This window comes from Odocoileus virginianus, chromosome 26 (assembly GCF_023699985.2).
Source record: "Odocoileus virginianus isolate 20LAN1187 ecotype Illinois chromosome 26, Ovbor_1.2, whole genome shotgun sequence".
Lineage (NCBI taxonomy): Eukaryota > Metazoa > Chordata > Mammalia > Artiodactyla > Cervidae > Odocoileus > Odocoileus virginianus.
The window spans coordinates 39,230,678-39,252,413 of NC_069699.1; the positions used below are offsets into that span (position 1 = coordinate 39,230,678).

At 40.2% G+C, this 21,736-nt stretch overlaps 1 protein-coding gene across 12 annotated transcripts in view; it reads left to right on the forward strand.

Annotated features, from left to right (window-relative positions):
• Nucleotides 1-21,297, forward strand: part of CFAP20DC (CFAP20 domain containing) — a 282,240-nt gene extending 260,943 nt beyond the window's left edge. For 9 of the 12 annotated variants that reach the window (XM_070455795.1, XM_070455785.1, XM_070455788.1 and 6 more), the window contains one exon: nucleotides 8,207-8,752. In XM_070455795.1, the coding sequence (XP_070311896.1) occupies nucleotides 8,207-8,319 (113 nt within the window). In that variant the 3' untranslated portion in view covers nucleotides 8,320-8,752. Of the gene's footprint in view, nucleotides 1-8,206; nucleotides 8,753-21,201 lie in introns of those variants that run through there. The other 3 variants (XM_070455786.1, XM_070455790.1, XM_070455789.1) reach the window with 3 other exon arrangements.
• Nucleotides 21,298-21,736: the final 439 nt, after the last annotated feature.

A 21,736-nucleotide genomic window follows, 5' to 3' on the forward strand; every position in this document is an offset into this window, starting at 1 on the left:
TGAGATGTGCCTGTGCAGCTAGTGGCATAATGGGAAGATGGCCTGACCAACACATAACTCTGGACGACTTGCTCCAGGCCATACAGAAGTAAACACATGCATTATACAGGCCCCGGAGCCCCTTCTTTATTCAGTACAAATTCCACAGTTTCTGTTTGGCCAGAATGTCTCCAGTGTGTGAATTCTGCTGTGAAGTGAACAGCCCACCTCCCAGCAGAGCAACCAGCCGGCAGGAATAACACTGAGCTCCGTGCCTTTCAACTGGATGGAGAAGCAGGCAGCTGTCAGCCGTTCCTCTTGGGCCACAACACACTTGCCGAATATCAATCACCATGGGCACGGGTGCCCTTAACACTTCCTAAAAATGTGTTTTCCTGGAGACCATGGAAAATGTTAAAAATGGGAAGTTAAGATTTCAGAACTTACTCAAGAAAACTACCAAACTGACCTTTTGAAAATGAACCAGACTGCCTGAAAAATAGTTGTCAATTTGTTTTTGACATTTGTTCCTTTACAGATATGACCCTTAAATTATTCATGCTTACCAGCTCCAAAATGGAATAATAATGCCTCTCTCTTCAGGCCCGTAAACCTTTTTTACAGTTTGCGTAGATTTTGAGTGAAGACCTTTTAGAGTTGCCAGGGTCTCATGAAAATAACATCCTTGTACCTTTTGTTCAGCAGAGCCACAGAAGATGTTCCTTTATGAACATTAATTATTCTTCCATGAGTCACAAATAGGGAGCGGATGCAGTTAAGAATCTGCCTGCAATACAGGAGCCTCAGGAGGCTGGGTCACGAAGATCCCCTGGAGAAGGGAATGGCTACCCACTTCAGTATTCTTGTTTGGAGAATCCCATAGACAGAGGAGCTTGGTGGGTTACAGTTCATAGGGTTGCAAAAAGTTGGACATGACTGAAGCAGCTTAGCACTCGTGCACACTTATTTTATGCATATAATATCCAAATTAGTGGTAAAGAATTTATAGAAATTTCACAATGCCTCCCAGCAACCCAGAGAGAGGGGAGCATGGCCACCTGTCCTGGGTCCAACAAAGGAATCCTTTCATAGTCTGTTTCCCACCATGAAGTTATTTGACATTTACCTAATACCTTGAGTCTAAAAACAGTCTTCCAATATCTGTTTTATTAGTTATCTCACCAGACATCTTGCTTCATCGAACAACCATGGTACCCACATGTTTGACATGGCACATGTGTTAGTCGCTCAGTCGTGTCCAACTCGTTGGGGTCCCATGGACTGTAGCCCACCAGGCTTTTCTGTCCATGGAATTCTCCAGGCAAGAATATTGGAGTGTGTTGCCATTTCCTTCTCCAGGGGAACTTCCCAGCCCAGGGATTGAACCTGGGTCTCCTGCATTGCAGCCAAACTCTTTACCATCTAAACCTCCAGGGAACCCATAGGACATTGTAAACACTCCATAAATGCTTGATGAGTAGAGTGAGTGGATCTTCTGCCTATGGGAAACAGGAGGATCACTTGGTCTACTCTTCGGATCTTCTTTATATCTTGAAGATTTATTTAAAATGCAATGGAAAACTTCCCCCCACCCACCCTCTGCCAAAAAAAGCAATATTAGCAATCAGAGTAGTAATAGAAACCAGCATTAATTAAGTGCCTGCTTTGTAGCCAGCACTGTGTCCCATTTTCCCATGTTTAGAGGGGCCGAGTCACTATACAAAGAAATGCCTTCTTTTGTGGCACGCTGGACATGAAGTGAAGTTAGAGAAGTGAACACACCAGTGGGTGTCTGAGGCACTCTCCCTCTTCCAGACCGCCCACACCTGCTTGTTCCCCAAGTGTACAACAGAAGGTTCTTGACCCAGGGTGTGGGCCTCGATTCCATTGCTGGAATTGGGATGCATTTCCGCCCGTCTGCAGCGCTGCCACCTTGTCTGAAATCAGGCACTGGAGACCCTATGGGATTTGTAGCCTTCCCAGCTCAATAGTCTGACTAGGGACCTTCCTTCACATGCAACAGAAAGCATTCAGAGTGGTAAGCCACACTTTTACAAGTGCATATATGTTTTGTGAGGTTTTCCCGAGCTTTATACTATATAATTGACATGTCACATTATGTAAGTTTAAGGTGACAACATGATGCTTTGATACACAAGTTCACATTTGAATCACATTTATAAGTAGGGACTACCTGGAAAGAATGAAATTGCAGGAATTCCTAAGTAATCATCCAAATTTTTCAACTGGTTGTTTTAAATGGCATGTTCCAAGGGAAATATAGCTACCAGATTTTACAAAAGGAGTGATATACTTATTTCCCAAATGAAACCTGAACTATAATGTTGTCATATCGTTTGCCTTCCCAAAAAGACAATACAGCTTGCTAATAGAAGAAAGTACCTTTTCATCTTTTTATCGCATTTTTGGCCATTTACCTTTCTCTCATTTGAGGGCACATGTTTGCTGAGAAGCAGATCACAACAGTTCACTTTCTCGAGTTTTAGTGAAAGTTAATTCTGCCCTACTGTGATAGAAGTTGATGGAAGAGTTTGCCAGCACCTGGTCCTCAGCAGAATCGTATCTAAAATGTCATCTTTATTGATCCTAAGGCTACCTGTTCCCAGTGGTGATCACCTGCCATTGAATTGTCTAAACCATAGTGTATTGGTATGCACATAAAAATACAGTCAATCAGTTCTCGAGATCTATAAGAGAGAAAATGCATTAACTTGTTTAAAAAAAATTCTAGATGGCAGCGTCAGAAAATCAAAAATCAAGTATAATGTCTTGACTGTGAGATTTTAAATCTGATAAACTGGTGCCACATCATTTATTTTCAAGCTTGAAGACTGAGCTTTTGCATATAGGTTTTCTATTATCTAGTTAAAATGCCTCAAATATAGATAATTAAGCATTTATATTAATTGACTTTCAGAATGTGAGCTAGAGGAATTATTTGCTCACATTGATCTAACCAAGAGGAGGGCAGCTAATATTGCTGTGTTTGGTCTGGCTCCGTTGGTTTTCCTTCTGTTTTCGCTGTTAACCGACTTCAAAGTGGATGAAGCTGAAAGTTTGTAAATATATTATCATCTGAAAGGCAATTTTAGTTCACTAATAATGGCTTTATTATGTGAAGAAGAGTAAAAACATAATTTGGACCCCTGTCCAGATGCTGTTAGTCTGGTAGCAGAGAATGGTTTTATTTCTTAATTTGTCCATTTAGAGTTTCTGTAGCCAGTCTTTAAATAGAGCAATTTAGCATTTGGGAGAAAAACAAACTGTGCACTATCCAAGAATATAATTGAAAATTACCCTATACCCATGCACAATAATTACCTTTCAAAACATTTCCCATTGCTTGATACCATACTGGTAATTGCTTAACAATATGATAATTTCATTACACAGAGATTACAATGGCAAAATGATATAAGTTGGAGGCTTTGAAAATTAAGTTATAATGAAAACAAAACCTTTTATGCAAGTTTAAAACACTTATTTCAGAATAAAAATATACATAATATCACGCAATTTTTGTATGAATGTCATTGTTGGTAGAGTTTTAAGGTTCACCCATTTAAAGCTTTTGTTGGCTTAAAACTCAACATTCAGAAAACTAAGATCATGGCGTCTAGTCCCATCACTTCATTGCAAATGATGGGGAAACAGTGGAAACAGTGAGACACTTTATTTTGGGGGGCTCCAAAAACCACTGCAGATGGCGACTGCAGCCATGAAATTTAAAGATGCTTGCTCCTTGGAAAAGAAGCTATGACGAACCTAGACAGCATATTAAAAAGCAGAGACATTACTTTGCCAACAAAAGTCCATCTAGTCAAACCTATGGTTTTTCCAGTAGTCATGTATGGACGTGAGAGTTGGACCATAAAGAAAGCTAAGTGCCAAAGAATTGATGCTTTTGAACTGTGGTTAGAAGACTTGTGAGAGTCCTTTGGACTGCAAGGAAATCCAGCCAGCCCATCCTAAAGGAAATCAGTCCTGAATATTCATTGGAAGGACTGATGCTGAAACTGAAACTCTAATACTTTGGCCACCTGATGCAAAGAGCTGACTCTGATTTGAAAAGACCCTGATGCTGGAAAAGATTGAAGGCGAGAGGAGAAGGGGACGACAGAGGATGAGATGGTTGGATGGCATCACCGACCCAATGGACATGAGTTTGAGTAAACTCCAGAGTTGGTGATGGACAGGGAAGCCTGGCATGCTGCAGTCCATGGGGTCCCAAAGAGTCGGATATGACTAAGTGACTGAACTGAAAGCTTTTGAACTAAAAACTACAAAACCCCTCTTAGACCCATGGTTATAATGCATGAAATGCCAGTTCTATAGTGATATGTATTGGAACAAATGCATTTATATAGCAGTTACTGCTTCAGTTTGTATGCATTATGTAGCCAAATCTCTACTAATGAATTGGATCCACCTTGATCCCTTTGCAATTGGGTGATAAAGACGCATGGCCCATTACGACGGTATTTTCATCTTGAAAGATTCCTGACTAACTGTAAAATGTTTTGAGTTTTCTAATTTGATAACACCAGCTTAAAATTTTATCTTTTTGGAAACTGCAAGCACAGAATGCACTAAACAATTACATAGTGTATAACTCTTATGTGCCAGAGGTCAGACTTTCCCTTTCAGCGTTTGATGCAGTAAAAACAAGACATCAGATGGCAGGTCTTCGAGATAATTTGACTTATAATTATTTACCTCAGTGATATGTGGTTTTAATATCACACCTATGGAAAAAAATGAATGTTATTTTACTTCTTTGAAAAATACATGATTTTTGGTATAAGAGCTTTTTATTTAAAGCTGAATTGATTATAATATCCTCTATAAAACTAGTAGGGCTTCCCTGGTGGCTCACATGGTAAAGAATCTGCCTGCAATGTTGGAGACCCAGGTTCAATTCCTGAATCAGGAAGATCCCCTGAAGGAAGTCATGGCAACCCACTCCACTATTCTTGCCTGGAGAATCCCATGAACAGGGGAGCCTGGCAGGCTACAGTCCATGGGGTCGCAAAGAGTCAGACACGACTGAGCGACTAGCACACACATAAAACTAGTAGGAGGGTTTGTGTTTCATTCAAACTTTTTTTTTTTCCTTTAGTAGTAAAAAGTCAAATAGATACAGCTTAGGGGTAGGGAGTTGAGCTATAAATGAACACATCCCTCTCATGTCTTAGATTTTCCCTAATCATTCTAATTGTGTGTGTGCCAAGTGTTATTTAGTTCTCACAGGTACTATAACAGGCACTGTTACTATCCTTACTTTACATATGAGGAAACTGAGGCTAAGTAGTGAATTTTCCCAGTGCCCCACTGTGAAGTGGTAGAAATGGGATTTGGACCCAGACATGCCTGACTTCATTGTCTAAATGTCATGCTGCCTGTCTCTGTGAAGCCTTTCCTTTATATTTAAGCTTTATCGATGCTGTTCTCTGTTATTTAAAACTCTATAGCCTGTAGTTTATGATTTATTGCATTTATTACTATCCTTAATAGTAGTGATCTTTTATTGAACAACTACTTTGTTTTTGGTATGCATATTATCCAGCATCCAACTTCACCCACAAAACTGTGAAATAGAGTTATTCCCATTTTATAAATGAGCAAAGGAAGGTTCAGTGAGGTAAAATAACCTGTCACCAGCTGAAGGGCACATTCAGGTATGACCTAAATCAAATTACACTTGTAAAGTAATGCTTAAAATTCTCCAAGCCAGGCTTCAGCAATATGTGAACTGTGAACTTCCAGATGTTCAAGCTGGTTTTAGAAAAGGCAGAGAAACCAGAGATCAAATTGCCAACATCCGCTGGATCATCAAAAAAGCAAGAGAGTTCCAGAAAAATATCTATTTCTGCTTTATTGACTATGCCAAAGCCTTTGACTATGTGGATCACAATAAACTGGAAAATTCTGAAAGAGATGGGAATACCAGACCACCTGACCTGCCTCTTGAGAAATCTGTATGCAGGTCAAGAAGCAACAGTCAGAACTGGACATGGAACAACAGACTGGTTCCAAATAGGAAAAGGAGTACGTCAAGGCTGTATATTGTCACCCTGCTTATTTAACTTCTATGCACAGTACATCATGAGAAATGCTGGGATGGAGGAAGCACAGGCTTGAGTCAAGATTTCCAGGAGAAATAACAATAACCTCAGATGTGCAGATGATACCACCCTTATGGCAGAAACTGAAGAACTAAAGAGCCTCTTGATGAAGGTTAAAGAGGAGAGTGAAGAAGTTGTCTTAAAGCTCAACATTCAGAAAACTAAGATCATGACATCCAGTCCCATCACTTCATGGCAGATAGGTGGGGAAACAGTGACTGACTTTATTTCTGTGGGCTCCAAAATCACTGCAGATAGTGATTGCAGCCATAAAATTAAAAGATACTTACTTCTTGGAAGGAAAGTTATGACCAACCTAGACAGCATATTAAAAAGCAGAGACATTACTTTGCCAACAAAGGTCCATCTAGTCAAGGCTATGGTTTTTCTAGTGGTCATGTATGGTGGTGAGAGTTGGACTATAAAGAAAGCTGAGCGCCAAAGAAATTGATGCTTTTGAACTGTGGTGTTGGAGAAGACTCTTGAGAGTCCCTTGGACTGCAAGGAGATCCAACCAGTCCATCCTAAAGGAAATCAGTCCTGAATATTCATTGGAAGGACTGATGTTGAAGCTGAAACTCCAATACTTTGGCCACCTGATGTGAAGAGCTGATATTGGAAAAGACCCTGATGCTGGGAAAGATTGAAGGCAGGAGGAGAAGGGGATGACAGAGGATGAGATGTTTGGATGGCATCACCGACTCCATGGACATGGGTTTGGGCAGACTCTGGGAGTTGGTGATGGACAGGGAGGACTGGCGTGCTGCGTTCATGGGGTCGCAAAGAGTCGGACACTACTGAGAGACTGAACTGAACTGAGCTGAAGGGCATTCGGGTGGTGAACAGCACTCTCCCATCCATCCCCAGGTTCCTTGGATTCCAGAGCCCAGGGCTGCTCTTAGCCACACCCAGTTAACTCTTCATGAATCTTTAGTAGCCACCTTTGTTTCAAGGACAGTGACACTTAAGACCACAGATTTTGTTTCACAGTCACTGATTCACCCTTTCAAAAAGGGCTCAGTATTTACGGAGTCTGTAATACGTGCCAGCCCTGCCCATGCCCACCATCCAAGCCTTATCCAAAGCTGACCTGGTGAGCTTGCAGACCAAAGGTTTGGTTTTCTTTGGTCCGTAGTAGCCCATGCTAAGGAAAAAGAGAGGGCTAGTGTCTTCATCACCTCCTCCTTCCTGAGCCTGCTCTGGGAGTCTCCAGCTGAGGGAGGTCTTGCTTTCCCAGCCTCTGAATTCCTATCCTGTGTATTTTGAGAAGTCCAGAGGGCACTCGCTTGCTGTTGATGGCATAAGGTACACAGGTGCTGAGCATAGCACTGGGCACATATAAGGTGCCCAGGTAACATTTAGTAAAACAGCTTTTTGATTTTTTTTTTAATTTGTTGAAAACCAACCAAACCTTGCTAATGACTAGGCAGTAGGCATTCTCTACAACCAAATCATCCAAGTAATTATCACAGGGGAAAAAATTTGACGTGTTCATTTTCCCAGCAAATTTGACACATCTTGCTACGACTAATACAATTACAGATCATCTGACATTGTTTTCCTCATGTGTTCTTTGCTTTGCATAGCTTATGTTTCTAAATGTTGTTTTAATTCATGTTTCTGTGGTAGCCTTTTTAGGATGTATGAATGGGGATTGAGCTCTTTACTAGATCGCTTCATTTGCACTGTTTGGCATTTCTGCGGCTCTGGCCCATGAAAAAGGCTAGAGCTGCGATAATCAAAGATAATCAAATTTTGAATCCTGTTCAGCCCTAATAGCGTAACTCTTTAGTCCTTTGGCCCTCTTCCTTAGTCCTTTCTCCTCCCTGCCAGTTCTGCACGCTCATTTTTCTTGTGCTTGATAGTGAATCTGGCCCCTCTGATCACCGTTTCTTCTATCTTACACGGCAAGTATGGAGCCGTCACATCCGCAGCGCTCCTGCCTCCCGGCGTTGGCATCCCGCCACACAAGGCTGGTCCTCCAGGACAGATGGTGATTCCTGCTGCCTTGCCGTTCTCTGTTGCAGCTTAAGGATCCCGGCCAGGCCAGCAGCTAACGTGATGTGCTTCCCGCCCCACAGGTGCAGAGGAGCTGAGTGCAGGAGAGGATGAGGAAGTGCTGACTCTGCTGTATGACCCATGTTTGAACTGTTACTTTGATCCCCAGACTGGGAAGTACTACGAGTTGCTATAAGACCTGCTTCCAGGGCCAAGGATGGCCGCCGCAGGTGGAGCAGGATGGCAGCTCTGATTCTGTTAAGTTGGCTCTGGCAGGCCTACGGGATCAGAAAGAACTAAGAGAGATGAAGTCAGTTTGTACATAATGTTCAATGTTAGGACTGTCTACATCCTTTATGTAGATGGGTGTGACTTTTTAGAACTGTGAAGGAGTTAATACAGAGACAAGACTGTACGACTTTGAATTGTTTCTTATTTGTTGGTTCTCATCCTATATATAATTCTGTTTACTTCATATACTTTTATGTAAATTAATTGAGTTATTCAAATTTTTGCAGTGTTAATGTGTAAATGATGGCTTGATACACAGAAAATGTATTCTTGTTTAAAAGATGCCTTTTCTTTTATTACCTATTTGTATTAAAAATAAAATATGATGGTCAGAAGAATGCCTTTTAAACTGCTTCTTTTTATTTAACCCACTTTCTTTGCCAGAATATTCCTAGATGGTATTTACTTTTCCTTAGACTTCTAGAAAAGGAATTACTGTGAATTAATCAGACTATGATCACATTTTATTGGCACTGGCCCCACAATTTCCATTTCATTATAGTTCATCCATAGTTTGCCAAAGATCATAACATTGTTAATAACTTCAGCTTCTTAGCTCTGTGCTTTTAAAAAAAATTATCTACAAATTCTTATAACATGATCCAAATCTAGCTCTATGGATCCATATTTAGTAAGAAGCCACCCATTTGAACACTCTACATACCTTACCACTTCTGTGACTTGGACCTGGAGAAATGGAGGAGACTTCCTTTGATCTTTAAGTCTATGCCATTGCAACTCTGCTCATTCCATCACAAGGAAAAAAAATCACATGCTTCCTGAATTTGAGTAGACTAGCCTTGAATTGTGTGCCAAATATATAAATACTGTGTTCAAAGAAATACTTATTGTATTAGCTTATTAGGCATATTTTGTTATTTAATAAAAATTTTATAATAGTACCATTGGAAATGAAAAAGTATTGGTGTACAGTTGGATTTAATGGCAATACTATAATTTCATTTAATGTTGCTTGATAAAGGAAATAGAGCTCTTTTTTTTTCAGGAGTAGATTTGGGCTCCTGTTCAAAGGATTATAGATTATTTAGAACCATGTTGGTATTAGGTAAACTTTTATTAATTCACAAAGAATACCTTTGTTTTGAATCTTTCTTCAAAATCTTCATACTTACAAAATACCAAAATTAACTACAGCTTCAGAAAACATGCAGAATGATAAAAAGAGTTGGTTGTGACCTTGAAGATTGGAGCAGAACTTGGAAAGCCTTATTACTGCTTTCATGAGTATCGGGATCATCCATATAAATAGAAGAGTCAATCAAAATTCCATACTAGTTGAGACGTGAAGTTGAAAATATTGAAAACTCATGAGCTAAAAGTAATTAAGAATACAAGAGTGCCTCATGAGCTTCTAACAGAATGTTGCAAGGCCTCTGAGTGGATCCAGGCTAGGACCTAGAAAACTTTTGGGGTTCTTGAACTGCAAGCAACAGATACCCTTGATCCCAGAATCCGAAGACTTGTTGAACAGTCAGACTACAGGAGGCACAGGAATCAGAAAGCTCTGGGAATCCTATAGTAGGAACTAACAGTTTCTCTCGATGATGGTCACCGGGATGACAGTGCCACCTCTTTCTGCCTTGAGTCTCTCAGCTGACTTGTCAGTTTTCCCCAGGACCACCTGGAATGCAAGCTAGGTTGTCCCCACAGAAGAGGGCCCTGTTAAGAATTGGAGAGGGACACCAAGCAGGCAAAAGCGGCAGATGTCTAAAAATTTTGTTTCTTGGTTATGAATAGAGAGCAGAGAAATGTTCAGGGCGGTGAAACTACTCTGTATGACACTATAATGATAGGTATATATCACTGTACACTTGGTCAAATCCAGAAAATGTCCAATACCAAGAGTGAGCCATAATGCTGTGGACTTTGGATTATTATATGTCATTTTAGGCTCACCCTTGGTTAAAATCAAAAGCACCATTCTGGTGAGTGATGTTGATAATGGGGGAAACTACATATGCATAGGGGTAGGGGATATATGGGAAATCACTTAACCTTCCTCTCAATTTTGTTAAAAATTTGCTCTTACAAAGATTGTCTTTTTTTAAAAATGACATTCAAAATAAATTAAAAATTGAAATGTCTCAGCAGCTCACCTCTCATCCATTTTGCCCATCTCTTCTCTGTTCTCTATCCAAAATTTTCTCAGCAATTCAGTCCACCCATGGGAACACTTAATGAACCACAGCCTATGCATCCAACCACACAGAAATATTAACTTGCAATTTCGATTCAACTGTCCCAGACTTGGGATTCCAGCTGGCCCACTTTGGTCCAGTGGCAGTCAAGAACCCTCTTCTGTGGATGGTGGAGAAAGGCAGTTAAGGAGTTTCTGATGAACCAAGCAGATGCTCCAAAAATTATCTACCACAAGGTCATATATTTTCCACTTTTTTCACTTTGTTTTAAAAGAGTGGCTTCAATTTCTATTGACAAGGTTTCTAAGAAGAATTGAAAAATAGAAATAGATGTGCCCCCATGTTGCCAATTTTAAACCAAAATGGTACATCCAGTTTACTTGGAAATTCATTGCTTGGGCTGTATGGCTTCACTTATCATATTTTGCTGCACATGAGAATTTCTTGAGAAGTTTATAAAAATATTGATACCTAGGTTCCACCCCCAGAATGTTATATTTGATTGGTCTTGGGTGCAACCTGGGCATCGGAAGCTTTTAAAACCTTCCCTGGCAATTTGAATGTGTAGTCAATGCTTGAGCACCACTGTTGTATATTAGATCCAGTGTGATGAGAGGACAGATTTGCCTAATCACGTGTAGCAGTGAGGAAAAGTTTATATTATTAGTTTCCATTTTTAAGACCTGGACTTCTACTTTCCTCATCAAATGTGTAGTGAATGCACACACTGCAAATGGATTCTGAAAAAAATAATTTGATTCAATATGGAAATACATTTCACAATAATTTGGTATCAATTTGAGGACTAATTTAGTTTCTTGTTTCATATAATTTGGGGTGCAACTTGCAAGCATCTTTAAATCTTCAATGTCTAAATTATTATTTAATTACAAAGCCAAAGAATTATAGAAAAATAACTGTCAGCTGATTTGTGGCATCAAATCAATGATTTAGCTTCTCTGGCAATTATAATTTTTCTCTAGTTTTATTTTCTATTAAAGGAAAAATATTGGCATATGCAAAATACATAGATACTCTTGCATAATAATTTGCCCCATTGTATTTCTCCATGTTTTTAGATTAGCTTCATTTGAATCAGTCGTTTCAACCACATCTTGATTTTTTTTTTTTTTGAAGTGCAAACTGTTTAATACCCAAGAATAGTGTAGTGACAGATTGTCCGACCCAAAGGACAATTAATTAAAAGAACTAATCTTCAAGTTGCCCTTTGGCTTTAATTAAAGATATAGCTGCTGAAAGTTTCTGGGTTGTTCTTTTTTTTTCCCTTGGGTTCTTCTTTTTTAAAAAGCTGTTTAATGACAGCAAATACAGTATTAAAACTAGGTTTATCCCAGGTTGCCTTCTGTGACTCTCCATCACCAATCAAAATGGCCAGAATAATGAGGTTTAAGCATCACCTATCCACATATGGTTGTGCTTTAGGATTTCTACTTCATACATCATTCATTTTGCATTGAAGAAAGGTTGATCATAAGGAGAATTCTTGTCAAGCAAATTCTATTTTCTCTTTTTCTCCCATTATACTAGTTGAGATAGAATCATCTAATTGGGCCTAGAAAGGATAATCAAGATCATTTCTTTAAACTCTGATTTTATAATTGAGAAAAGTGAGGTTCAGATTGGGAAGTTAATTATCCAAAGGCAATTTGTGGAAGGGAGAATGGGATCCTCGACTTCTCACTTAAAATACAGTTCTTTCCCCACCCTGAGGGCATTAAGATGATTCACATGACAGGTGGATTTCACGGTTACTGTACAATGGCCACTAGAGGACACGAGAGTCTGTCGGGAGTTTGGGCTCTCTGTTTTCTTCTCTTTTGTTTATGCAGATTCTTCCTTCCTTCCATAGCATGGCCTTTTTACACTCCAAGGATCAGCACTTCTTAAAGTGTGTTCCAAGAAACAAATTCCATTCGATGTGAATAAATGTATTGGGAGAGCGGAAGAAGCCCATGGTCCCACAATGTTGGAAAATACTGGAGAAGCAGAAATGGGTCATTGGGCTTCACTGGAGAAAGTCTCAGTGGCTGTAATAATCCAACAAGCATAGGGAATGTCCAGGGAGGAATGGGATATGGGCAAACTCCTCCGTCCTCAGAGCGCTCTTCCAGGAGAGCATCTCTCAGCACGGCTGAGTGTCCCACAGAACCTCCTGTGAGACAAGCTACAACAGATCAGTTCTCCTGTGCCAGCAAGCCCTGACTCCGCCGGAACTCCCAGAAATGTGTCTCTGCAAGTGGGTTGGCTGTTCGTGTGAGTGTACGTGGGTAATTTGGTAGTGAGAGTAGGGGTTTTGCTTTTTGTTTTTTCCATTGCCCAGATATTTCACAGATCCCTGACCACACTGTAAGATCACTCTCCAGACTCACTTGGCATGTAAAACAAAGTATACTGAAGCCTGAGCTTACCTTCAGCCAGAGACTTTGGTCACCTAAGATGAAGAAATTTTTATCTCGTATTTTAAATTATACAAACTTTTAATGGTAGGTGATACAGTTAACGTACAACAAAGGATAAATCTAAGTTACAATTCATTCATCATGGATATTGGAGCTTTACATCTTAATGAATATTTGGGTTCCGGTTTGGGTGGCTATAATGTAATTTAGAATCACATTAAGTCAAAATAATCTGACTTATAAGGATTAAATAACCAATAAACATGGGCCACAGATAACACTAATTTTTACTCCTGACATATTCTCCTGTAGTTAATCACCTGTAATCCTGTGAAGCAGTACAGAAGTGAAGTGTGGAGATGGTATTGATTGGTTTTCATCAGCCTAACTTATCACTGTCAGTGTTTATGCTGAACCCGGCAAGATTTAAGCACATAAGCTCACTCCTAATAGTAATAAGTATTGCCAACATTTTAACCTGTGGATCAAGCGATGTTCTCTCTCATTTGTTGTAAATAATTCTTCCAAAGACATGGGGCAGGGGAGGGAGGGTTACCCTTGGGACCTTAATAATTGAGATAAACACAGTAAGGAGTATTTGGCTTAAGTCTGCTGCTGCTAAGTCACGTCAGTCGTGTCCGACTCTGTGTGACCCCATAGATGGTAGCCCACCAGGCTCCCATCCCTGGGACTCTCCAGGCAAGAATACTGGAGTGGGTTGCCATTTCCTTCTCCAGTGCATGAAAGTGAAAAGTGAAAGTGAAGTCGCTCAGTCGTACCCAACCCTTCGAGACCCCATGGACTATAGCCTACCAGGCTCCTCCGTCCATGGGATTTTCTAGGCAAGAGTACTGGAGTGGGTTGCCATTGCCTTCTCCATGGCTTAAATCTAGGAGAGGAAATTACTGTTCATTTATTTTTTATAATATATCACTCGGAGATATAATTTATATTAATGATGGAGATTCAGTAATCTGTAGGTAAATCATGAGATGGGATTAAAACCATCCCCAGTTTTGCTTTTCAGCTTCCCAAACTCAAAATTATCTTAGCTAAAGCAAATCAGTCAAAATTTCCCTTTTGTTTTTCCTGCTGCATGAAAAAAATGATTTGGACCTTTCAACTCCTGAAGACTTAGAAACTTTTTAGCCAACTCAATCCAAGAGAGCTTTCCTTTTTCTTTAAAACCTTTGGCTGATCAAAGAAATTGATAGTATCCTTTTATGGGCTAATTCTAGTAAGCAGAATATCTTTTTACCCCTAATTCTTGTCTGTCTTCAAATTTTGATATCTAAATATTTCTAAAAATTAATCTAGATGTCTAGATATGCACAACATACTTCTAGTACATTTTAATTCACTTAGTTCAAGAGGTTTTTTTTTTTTTAAATATTGATATTTTTACTTGGCTGCACCAGTCTTAGTTGTGGCATGCGAGATCTTCGAGGTTTCCTGAGGCAGGTGGATTCTTCTAGTTGTGGCATGCGGGAATCTTTAGTTGCAACATGCAAAGTCTTGGTTGTGGCTTGTAAGATCTAACTCTCTGACCAGGGATCGAACTTTGGCCCCCTGCATTGGGATTACAGAGTCTTAGCCACTGGCCCACCAAGGGAATCCCTCAAGCTTTTAATCCTTTTAGGTCAGGTGCTTCTCAAGAACATCTGCCATTATCAAAAGAGGTTTGACTTCAGGGGGAAATAAAGGTGGTATCATTTGTTAGTTAAACATAAGAATCTATGGTTGCTCCAAATACCAGATAAATAGAACAATAATTAATTCCAGAAGATTCCTGTTATAATTTGCTCTGCTTAGCAGATACGTTTCCCTGACATTGCCTATCTGCTATAATCTTTGAGATCATTCCATGTTTTGCCACTTGCTACTTTCAGTCTAATCTGAAAACAGCCTTGCCTGCATGTTGCAGTTATCTGGAGACTTAAAAAATGCTGCTGCCTGGGTCCCACCCCTGGGGATTCCTACCTCCTCTAACCTGGGCTGTGACCTGTTTAAAAGCAGCCAAGGCTGAGACCCGACCCATTCTCATTTCTCCTTTTTACATCTCCGCTTTACTTGCAGTGGTACCAGACGAATAGTGTAAAGGTTCCCAAGGGCGTGTGGTGTCAATGGCTTTTGACAGTTTCCATCAACAAACTAACCATCACTTGATGGATTTCACCTGTGGGCAGTTTAATACTGTTCTAAAAACTTGCTTTAGCCCATATGGTTGACAACCACCAGAATGGAAGATGCAACTTTTTTTTTTTTGCTTTACTCTCTTCATTCTAGTCTTACATACGTTTCAAACTAAATTACTCATTCTGCTTGCTGGTGTCAGATTATATATATTGTTAATGGCCATATCTGGGTTCCAGCTTCCAAATCAACAAAGGACAGAAGGCTTACTGAGTGACTGCGGGAAAGTGATTGGAGCCTCTGTCATCTTTGTTGCTTTCTTAATTTTTATTGAAGTATAGTTGCTTTACAACGTTGTGTTAATTTCTACTATACAACAAAGTGAATCAGCTGTACATCTATATGTATCCCTTCTCTTGGATTTCCTTCCCATTAGGACACCATTAGTTATCTATTAGTTATCTCATTAGTTACCTGTTTTATACATAGTTTCAATAGTGTGTATATATATATTTGTCAATCCCAATCTCCAAATCCATCCCACTGCCCCTTCCCGCTCCCCTTGGTGTCCATATGTTGGTTCTCTATGTCTGTGTCTCTATTTCTATTTTGCACACAAGATCATCTGTACCATTTTTCTAGATTCCACATAGATGCATCAATACACAATGTTTGTTTTTCTCTGTCTGACGTACTTCAGTCTGCATGACAACCTCTAGGTCCGTCCACATTGAAAGCTCTGTCTTAAGATCTTGAAATTACTATGTGTGCACATGTCTGAATGTGTATTCTGTAACTAGAATCCATCAGTGCACAAAACCTTTCTTGACTTGGTATCGTTAAATTAAATACTGTTAAGAAGTCTAAAGAGTCTTCCCATTATTAGTAGCTTTTAGTGAGTCAGATGCATTTTTCTTCCACATAAAAATTTCCTTTTTCCCAACCTGAGCAAACATGGAGAGCAGTAGCTTTCAGTGTCTCTGTACATGTGGCATACTTCTCAATATGAGAATTATGGAAGTCACTGGGAATTAAAAGCTTGCTTAAATCAGTCCTATAATAGTCATAACCCTTTTGTAAAGTCTTTTTTACACAGCAATGAATGGGAGGTGCTTTGGACTATAAAGAAAATAAGGCAATTGCTGTCCAGTGAGGTGACACTGTGCAGAAAAGACTGGGAAGGGAAAGTAAGAATGGAGGCTGATAAACCAGTTCTCACCAACTCAACAGGGACTTGGAGGACCATAGGTCCTGACCTAAGAATCTTTGCTGAGCACAAATGGAGTGACACCCATTTGTGGGGTGAGATTGTAGGTTAGTTTTGTCTAAAACTTTAAAGGACTATTTCACCCCAGCAATATGGATGCAGATAAACGAACTACCTATGAAAAAGCACTTAGCATGTAATTGGCCCTTAGTGTATGTTCACTGTTGTGATTATTATTTATGCCTGATCCTAGTGGGCCGGGAGCATTCAGATTTGAACATCTGGTGATACAATACAATAGCTATGGCATCATTCCTAGAAGTATGAATGGTATGAAGTATATAAATTAGAATTTCATATTTTGCTGTGAGACTAAGCTTTTAAAAGTGTTTTGTCAGTACTCTGAAAGCATGAAAGTATCAGCTCCTCAAATAGAACATTTAAAAGAAAATAACAATTGCCTAAGAATTGAGGAAAATAAAGCTAATGCCAATTACAGATGTAACTCCTGGGACCATGCAGTTGGAAAATGGATATGCCAGAAATTCTTCAAAGCTGTATTTATTCAATATTTGTAACAATGCAAATCTGACCCAAATAATTGACTCCCACTATGTATTTTCAGTCTTAAGTCCCGAGTAAAGGCCAATCAACAGCTCCTTTGCGAAACAAAGATTTCAGAAATGATCCATTCCAAGCCACGCAGCTCTTGTATGTTGAAGGTTTTTAGTTTTGTTCTTCATGGTATGTGTTGGTGTAGGATTACTCAAAGCAGTCTTTCTAGCTCAGCTCATTTTATCTGTTAATACACATTTTATCTGAGGGCATATGAAGAGTATTGAAATAATTAAACTGTATTTGTTTAAACAGAGTCCATAGTCCAGATATTGTATGATTTCTGTCTGGCTTTCTTCCCCTTAGGCCACATTACTGAGGTGTTCTAATAATTGGATAAGATTATGTGAAAAAGTTATAGAGATAAAACTATTTTCAGCTTTGCCTTTTTTGTTATTTGGAAGGCCAGCCATCCACTATATATGTTTCTCCCCAAATTTCTAACTATAATAGAACTTCGTGACAAGTTATAGATACAGGACAGTTCACCGAAGAAATACTGATGCCCCAAAACCCATGGCTTTCACCACTTTTGGTGGTATTTGCTGCCTTTGACAATTGACAGAAGGAAGGTAATTCACAATTCCCTCAGCTGCAGTTTTCACTAAGACTTTCATGCCACACTGGGTGTTATAAACCTGTAAGGGTGAGAAGCAGTTTTTCTCCTGACTCTCTATTCTCCAGCTAATTCCAGCACCACCAGGTTTTATTTCCATCTCCAACACCAAGCTGTAAAAAAAAATTGTGCGCGTCAGCCTCTAAAACTGTGTATAATAAACTCCTCATAATGCTTTCTGACATGATAATTTCATCCACCTGAAGTGATAAAGGGCATTTAAAAGATCTCTCTATTAATCCTAGACCAACCTTAGGTTCTGGTATCGCTCTGCCACGTGGTCAACGTGCCATCTACAGCCTTATCATAACAATTACTGTTTCAAGTTTATATACAAAATGCAGTGGTTTTTTTAAAGTGCATTTGTATGGTATTCCTATAGCATTTCTACTGATCTGAATTTGACAAATACCATCAGATTATACACTGAAGGGAAAACTGTCCATTTTCTTTCATCTGACCTAATGATTCCTCGAGGCAGACTTTGGACTATGACTGCTCAATAGTTGTTTGTGCCCCCGGGTTTATACCATGACCTCTGAGTGAAAATGACCCTCTTGTCAGATGTCAGTAAATCACTGTAATGAATGACAATGACAGTCTTTACAACAATTCTTTGAAATAGGCAGTAGCCCATTTAATAAATTAGGACACTGAGACACTGAGGCACAGGCTGAGGAACTCTCCTGAGTGATAAGACAGGGACCTGTCAAGACTGTCCGACATCAGATCTCATGCCTCACCTGTGGGCAGCACCACGGACCAGCAATGGTTGTTGTGCTGGCCACAGTCCGTATTGGTTCTTAATGGAGGAAAGTGTTCATCTCACTTGCTTTCTGTGTAAATGTTATCTCCATGGTTGCAGCTTGAAAAATATTTTTTCCTGTTTACCTGTTGCACGTATACTTTTTTAAAAAGTCTAATTAAAATTTTTTTTCAGTCCATGAGAAATGTACTATATATTCTAAATACATTTTAAGCTTACAGGTGTTTTTCGCATTAGGAGCATTTTTTGTAAAGGAGAAATGTTAGGCATGGAGTGTAGGTATCATTTCAAAAATCCATTTCTCCTCCTCAAGACATCCTTCTTGCTCTTGCCTTCCCCCCTGGTGTTTCTATAGTAACCTGGCATCCTCAGCTCCCACCTTTTTGTTGGCACTGAAAGATCATTTATAATCAGTCCTCCACTTGTTCTGAAATTGCGCCTTTCAATTCATAACACAACAGATAGTGTGTAAGTTTAACAGGACCCGCAGCATTTCTTATCTTGAGTTAAACTCGAATGTTCAGAGGAGTGAAAATATCAAGAAACGTGGTACTGTCAGATTCAGCTTTCAGTTTCACAGCTAATGGAAAAGAGGCACGCTGGTTTCTGGTATCCTGGGAGTCAGCCTCAGCCCCTTCACGCCCGTTACCTTCTCCCACTGCATTCACCATGAAGACCATAACTGACTAGGGCTACAGTCGCATCCAAGAAATTCAAGTTTCAGAAACATCTTTTCCAAAGTCCGTGCCCTCCTCCCACCTTTGTAAGAAGCCTCTGGGGCTCCAGAACAGAACATGATAGAGCTTTTTTGACACATCCATAATCAAGCAAATTCTATCTTCCGGCCTTGTCGTGGAAAAGGCATAAGAGCCATTCAAACTGGGCCTCGTGATCACAAAGGCCTTCACGTCATCTCCAAGCACGATCGGACACACCAGCAGGGTCACTCCACAGCCTCCAGCAGAGAAAATGGCCCTCCTTCACCTTCAGAATGAGCTTGCATTACTGAACCAACTCACCGTAGTGTATGATGAATTACTTTTTAAAAAATAAACTATTTTATGAATACCTCAAGTACATTGCATCTATCACTTGGGAAGACAGAAAGAGTTTATTGATCCAATGTAAACATTCAAATTCTCCAGATAAGCTCCATTCATAATTTTTTTCCAACCATAGTCTCCCCTGTCTCAAGCAATGGCAAACCCATCCTTCTGGTTGCTGGAGACAGAAAGCTTGGCAGGAATCTTGTTTCCCTCCTTTCTCTCACACTCCACTTTAAGACTGTCAAGAAGTCCTATTGACTTTACCCTCAATATATCCAGAATCCCACTGCTGCCCACCATGCTCGCCATTGTCACCCTGAACCAGTACCACTGTCCTCTGTCATGGTCTCACTGCAGTAGCCTGCTCACTGCTCTGCCTGCCTTGCCCATCGCCCTGGCAAACACCACCATTCTATTTTCAAGATGACAGCCAGAGTGAGCCCTTAAAAACGTATCAGGTCACTCATCTACTCAAACCTTCCAGGGGATTTCAACTTGCAATAATGGTTGGAACTAATTCATTATAGACCAAGCCTCTCTTTGTTACCAACTGAAAAGTCTCCAAAAAAAGAAAAACAAACAAAAACTTAGTCATTTTGGACTGTTGTAACAGAATACCATAGACTGGGTAGCTTAAACGACCATTTATTTCTCTTAGTTCTAGAAGCTGGGATTCCACGATCAAGATACTTGTAGGTTCAGTGTCTGATGAGGGCCTTCTTCCAAGTCCAGCTGGCTTCACTAGTGACTTCTTCCAAATATTTAAAAGAAAGAAAGAATATTAATCTTGTATATATTCTTCCAGAAAATAAAGGGGAACACTTTCTCTTATGAGACTAGCATAACCTTGATCTAACCTTGACCTAATCCATGCAAAACCTTCAACAGGTACCTGGGTACTCTTTATATGTTTCGTAAACATGCTGGCTGCTTTGAACTTAACCTATTTAGACTAATCATTAGCTCTTACCTTTTACTCTCACTTCTTACTTTCTGATTATGTAGCTACATGTCCATCAGGTTGCAACAACTCACTAACATATGCTAGCGCTCTCTGCACTCTGCATACTGCTGCCTGCCCTCTGCTCCCCACTGGAAGTGAAGCATGGCTTCAAGCCTTGTTTTAGCCAATAATATGTGAGCAGAAGTGACGTGTGTCACTTCCGGGTGGGAGATAAAAGCTGGCACAGTTTGCCACTTGCTTCTTCCCTTTCTGGCAACTGCAACATTCGAGGTGCTGATTTCTCCCATCAGCCTGGATCCTGGAAGGAGGAGAACAAAATGGTCATGGGAAAGGCAAGCCTAATAGGTTCCAGTCAAGAGCGACACATCTTCAACAGAACTGTGAATATAACTATGGGACATGAAGCTGATCAGAATCAAATAGATAAGAATCCGGTTAAGTTTTTGAGAGAGCTGTAATAGCCAGAGAAAGCAGGGGTCTGGAGTAAAAACGTTTATGACTGTTGAAGATTGAAAACCACTCTTTTACCTCCAGCCTTCCTCAGATAGGAAGGAGGCTGAGAAAGCTGTTTGGCCCCCAAAGAGACACATCCTCCAATGCTTTCTTCAGAGGTGGCCAAAGAAATTAAAGGTAAGGGGAAACCTCCCAGAAGATGGATTCACATGGACAGGGAAGCAGCAGATCCCAGACCTAATCAAGGAAGATCCCCTCATCACAGGACAGGGGCTGGCCCTCTATGTCTGCCAGCAAGATGCGGAATTGCCATGCATAGCAGCTGTTCCACCATCATTGCAGTTATGCTGTCTCTCTTCACCCAGTGTATTTTGGGTGTTATATGTAACTTGTCATTTTAATTCCTAGATCTCTGGATTAACAAAACCCATATTCGGACCTGACAGAGAGACCACGCCCATTATCCTGCTATTGAAGACGCTGTTGAAGGATGAGACTTGGGATGTTTTCCCTGGGGAAAAGTGAGTGTATTTTGCCTGCAGGTTGGAGTACAGACCAAACATTTGTCTAGCAGAAGGGTGGACTGTTGTTGTCACTAATGCAACTCATCAATACGTCTAGCTCTTTGCCTCCCAGAGTGGTAGGGCTGCACTTCCGGTCCCTCTGGAGTTAGGTGGCACCAGATCGTCTCTGATTGTTATTCAGTAGCTCAGTCATGTCCAACTCTTTGCAACCCCATGGACTGCAGCACACTGGGCTTCTCTGTCCTTCACCATCTCCTGGAGCTTGCTCATACTCATGTCCATTGGGTCAGTGATGCCATCCAGCCATCATCTGAGTGGTGAGTTGCAAGTAAAAGTGATGGATCACTTTCCCACTGAGCATTTTTCTTGCCTTTCTAGCATGGAGATCTGCATGGGTCTGTCAGCCTGGGTCCTTGAAA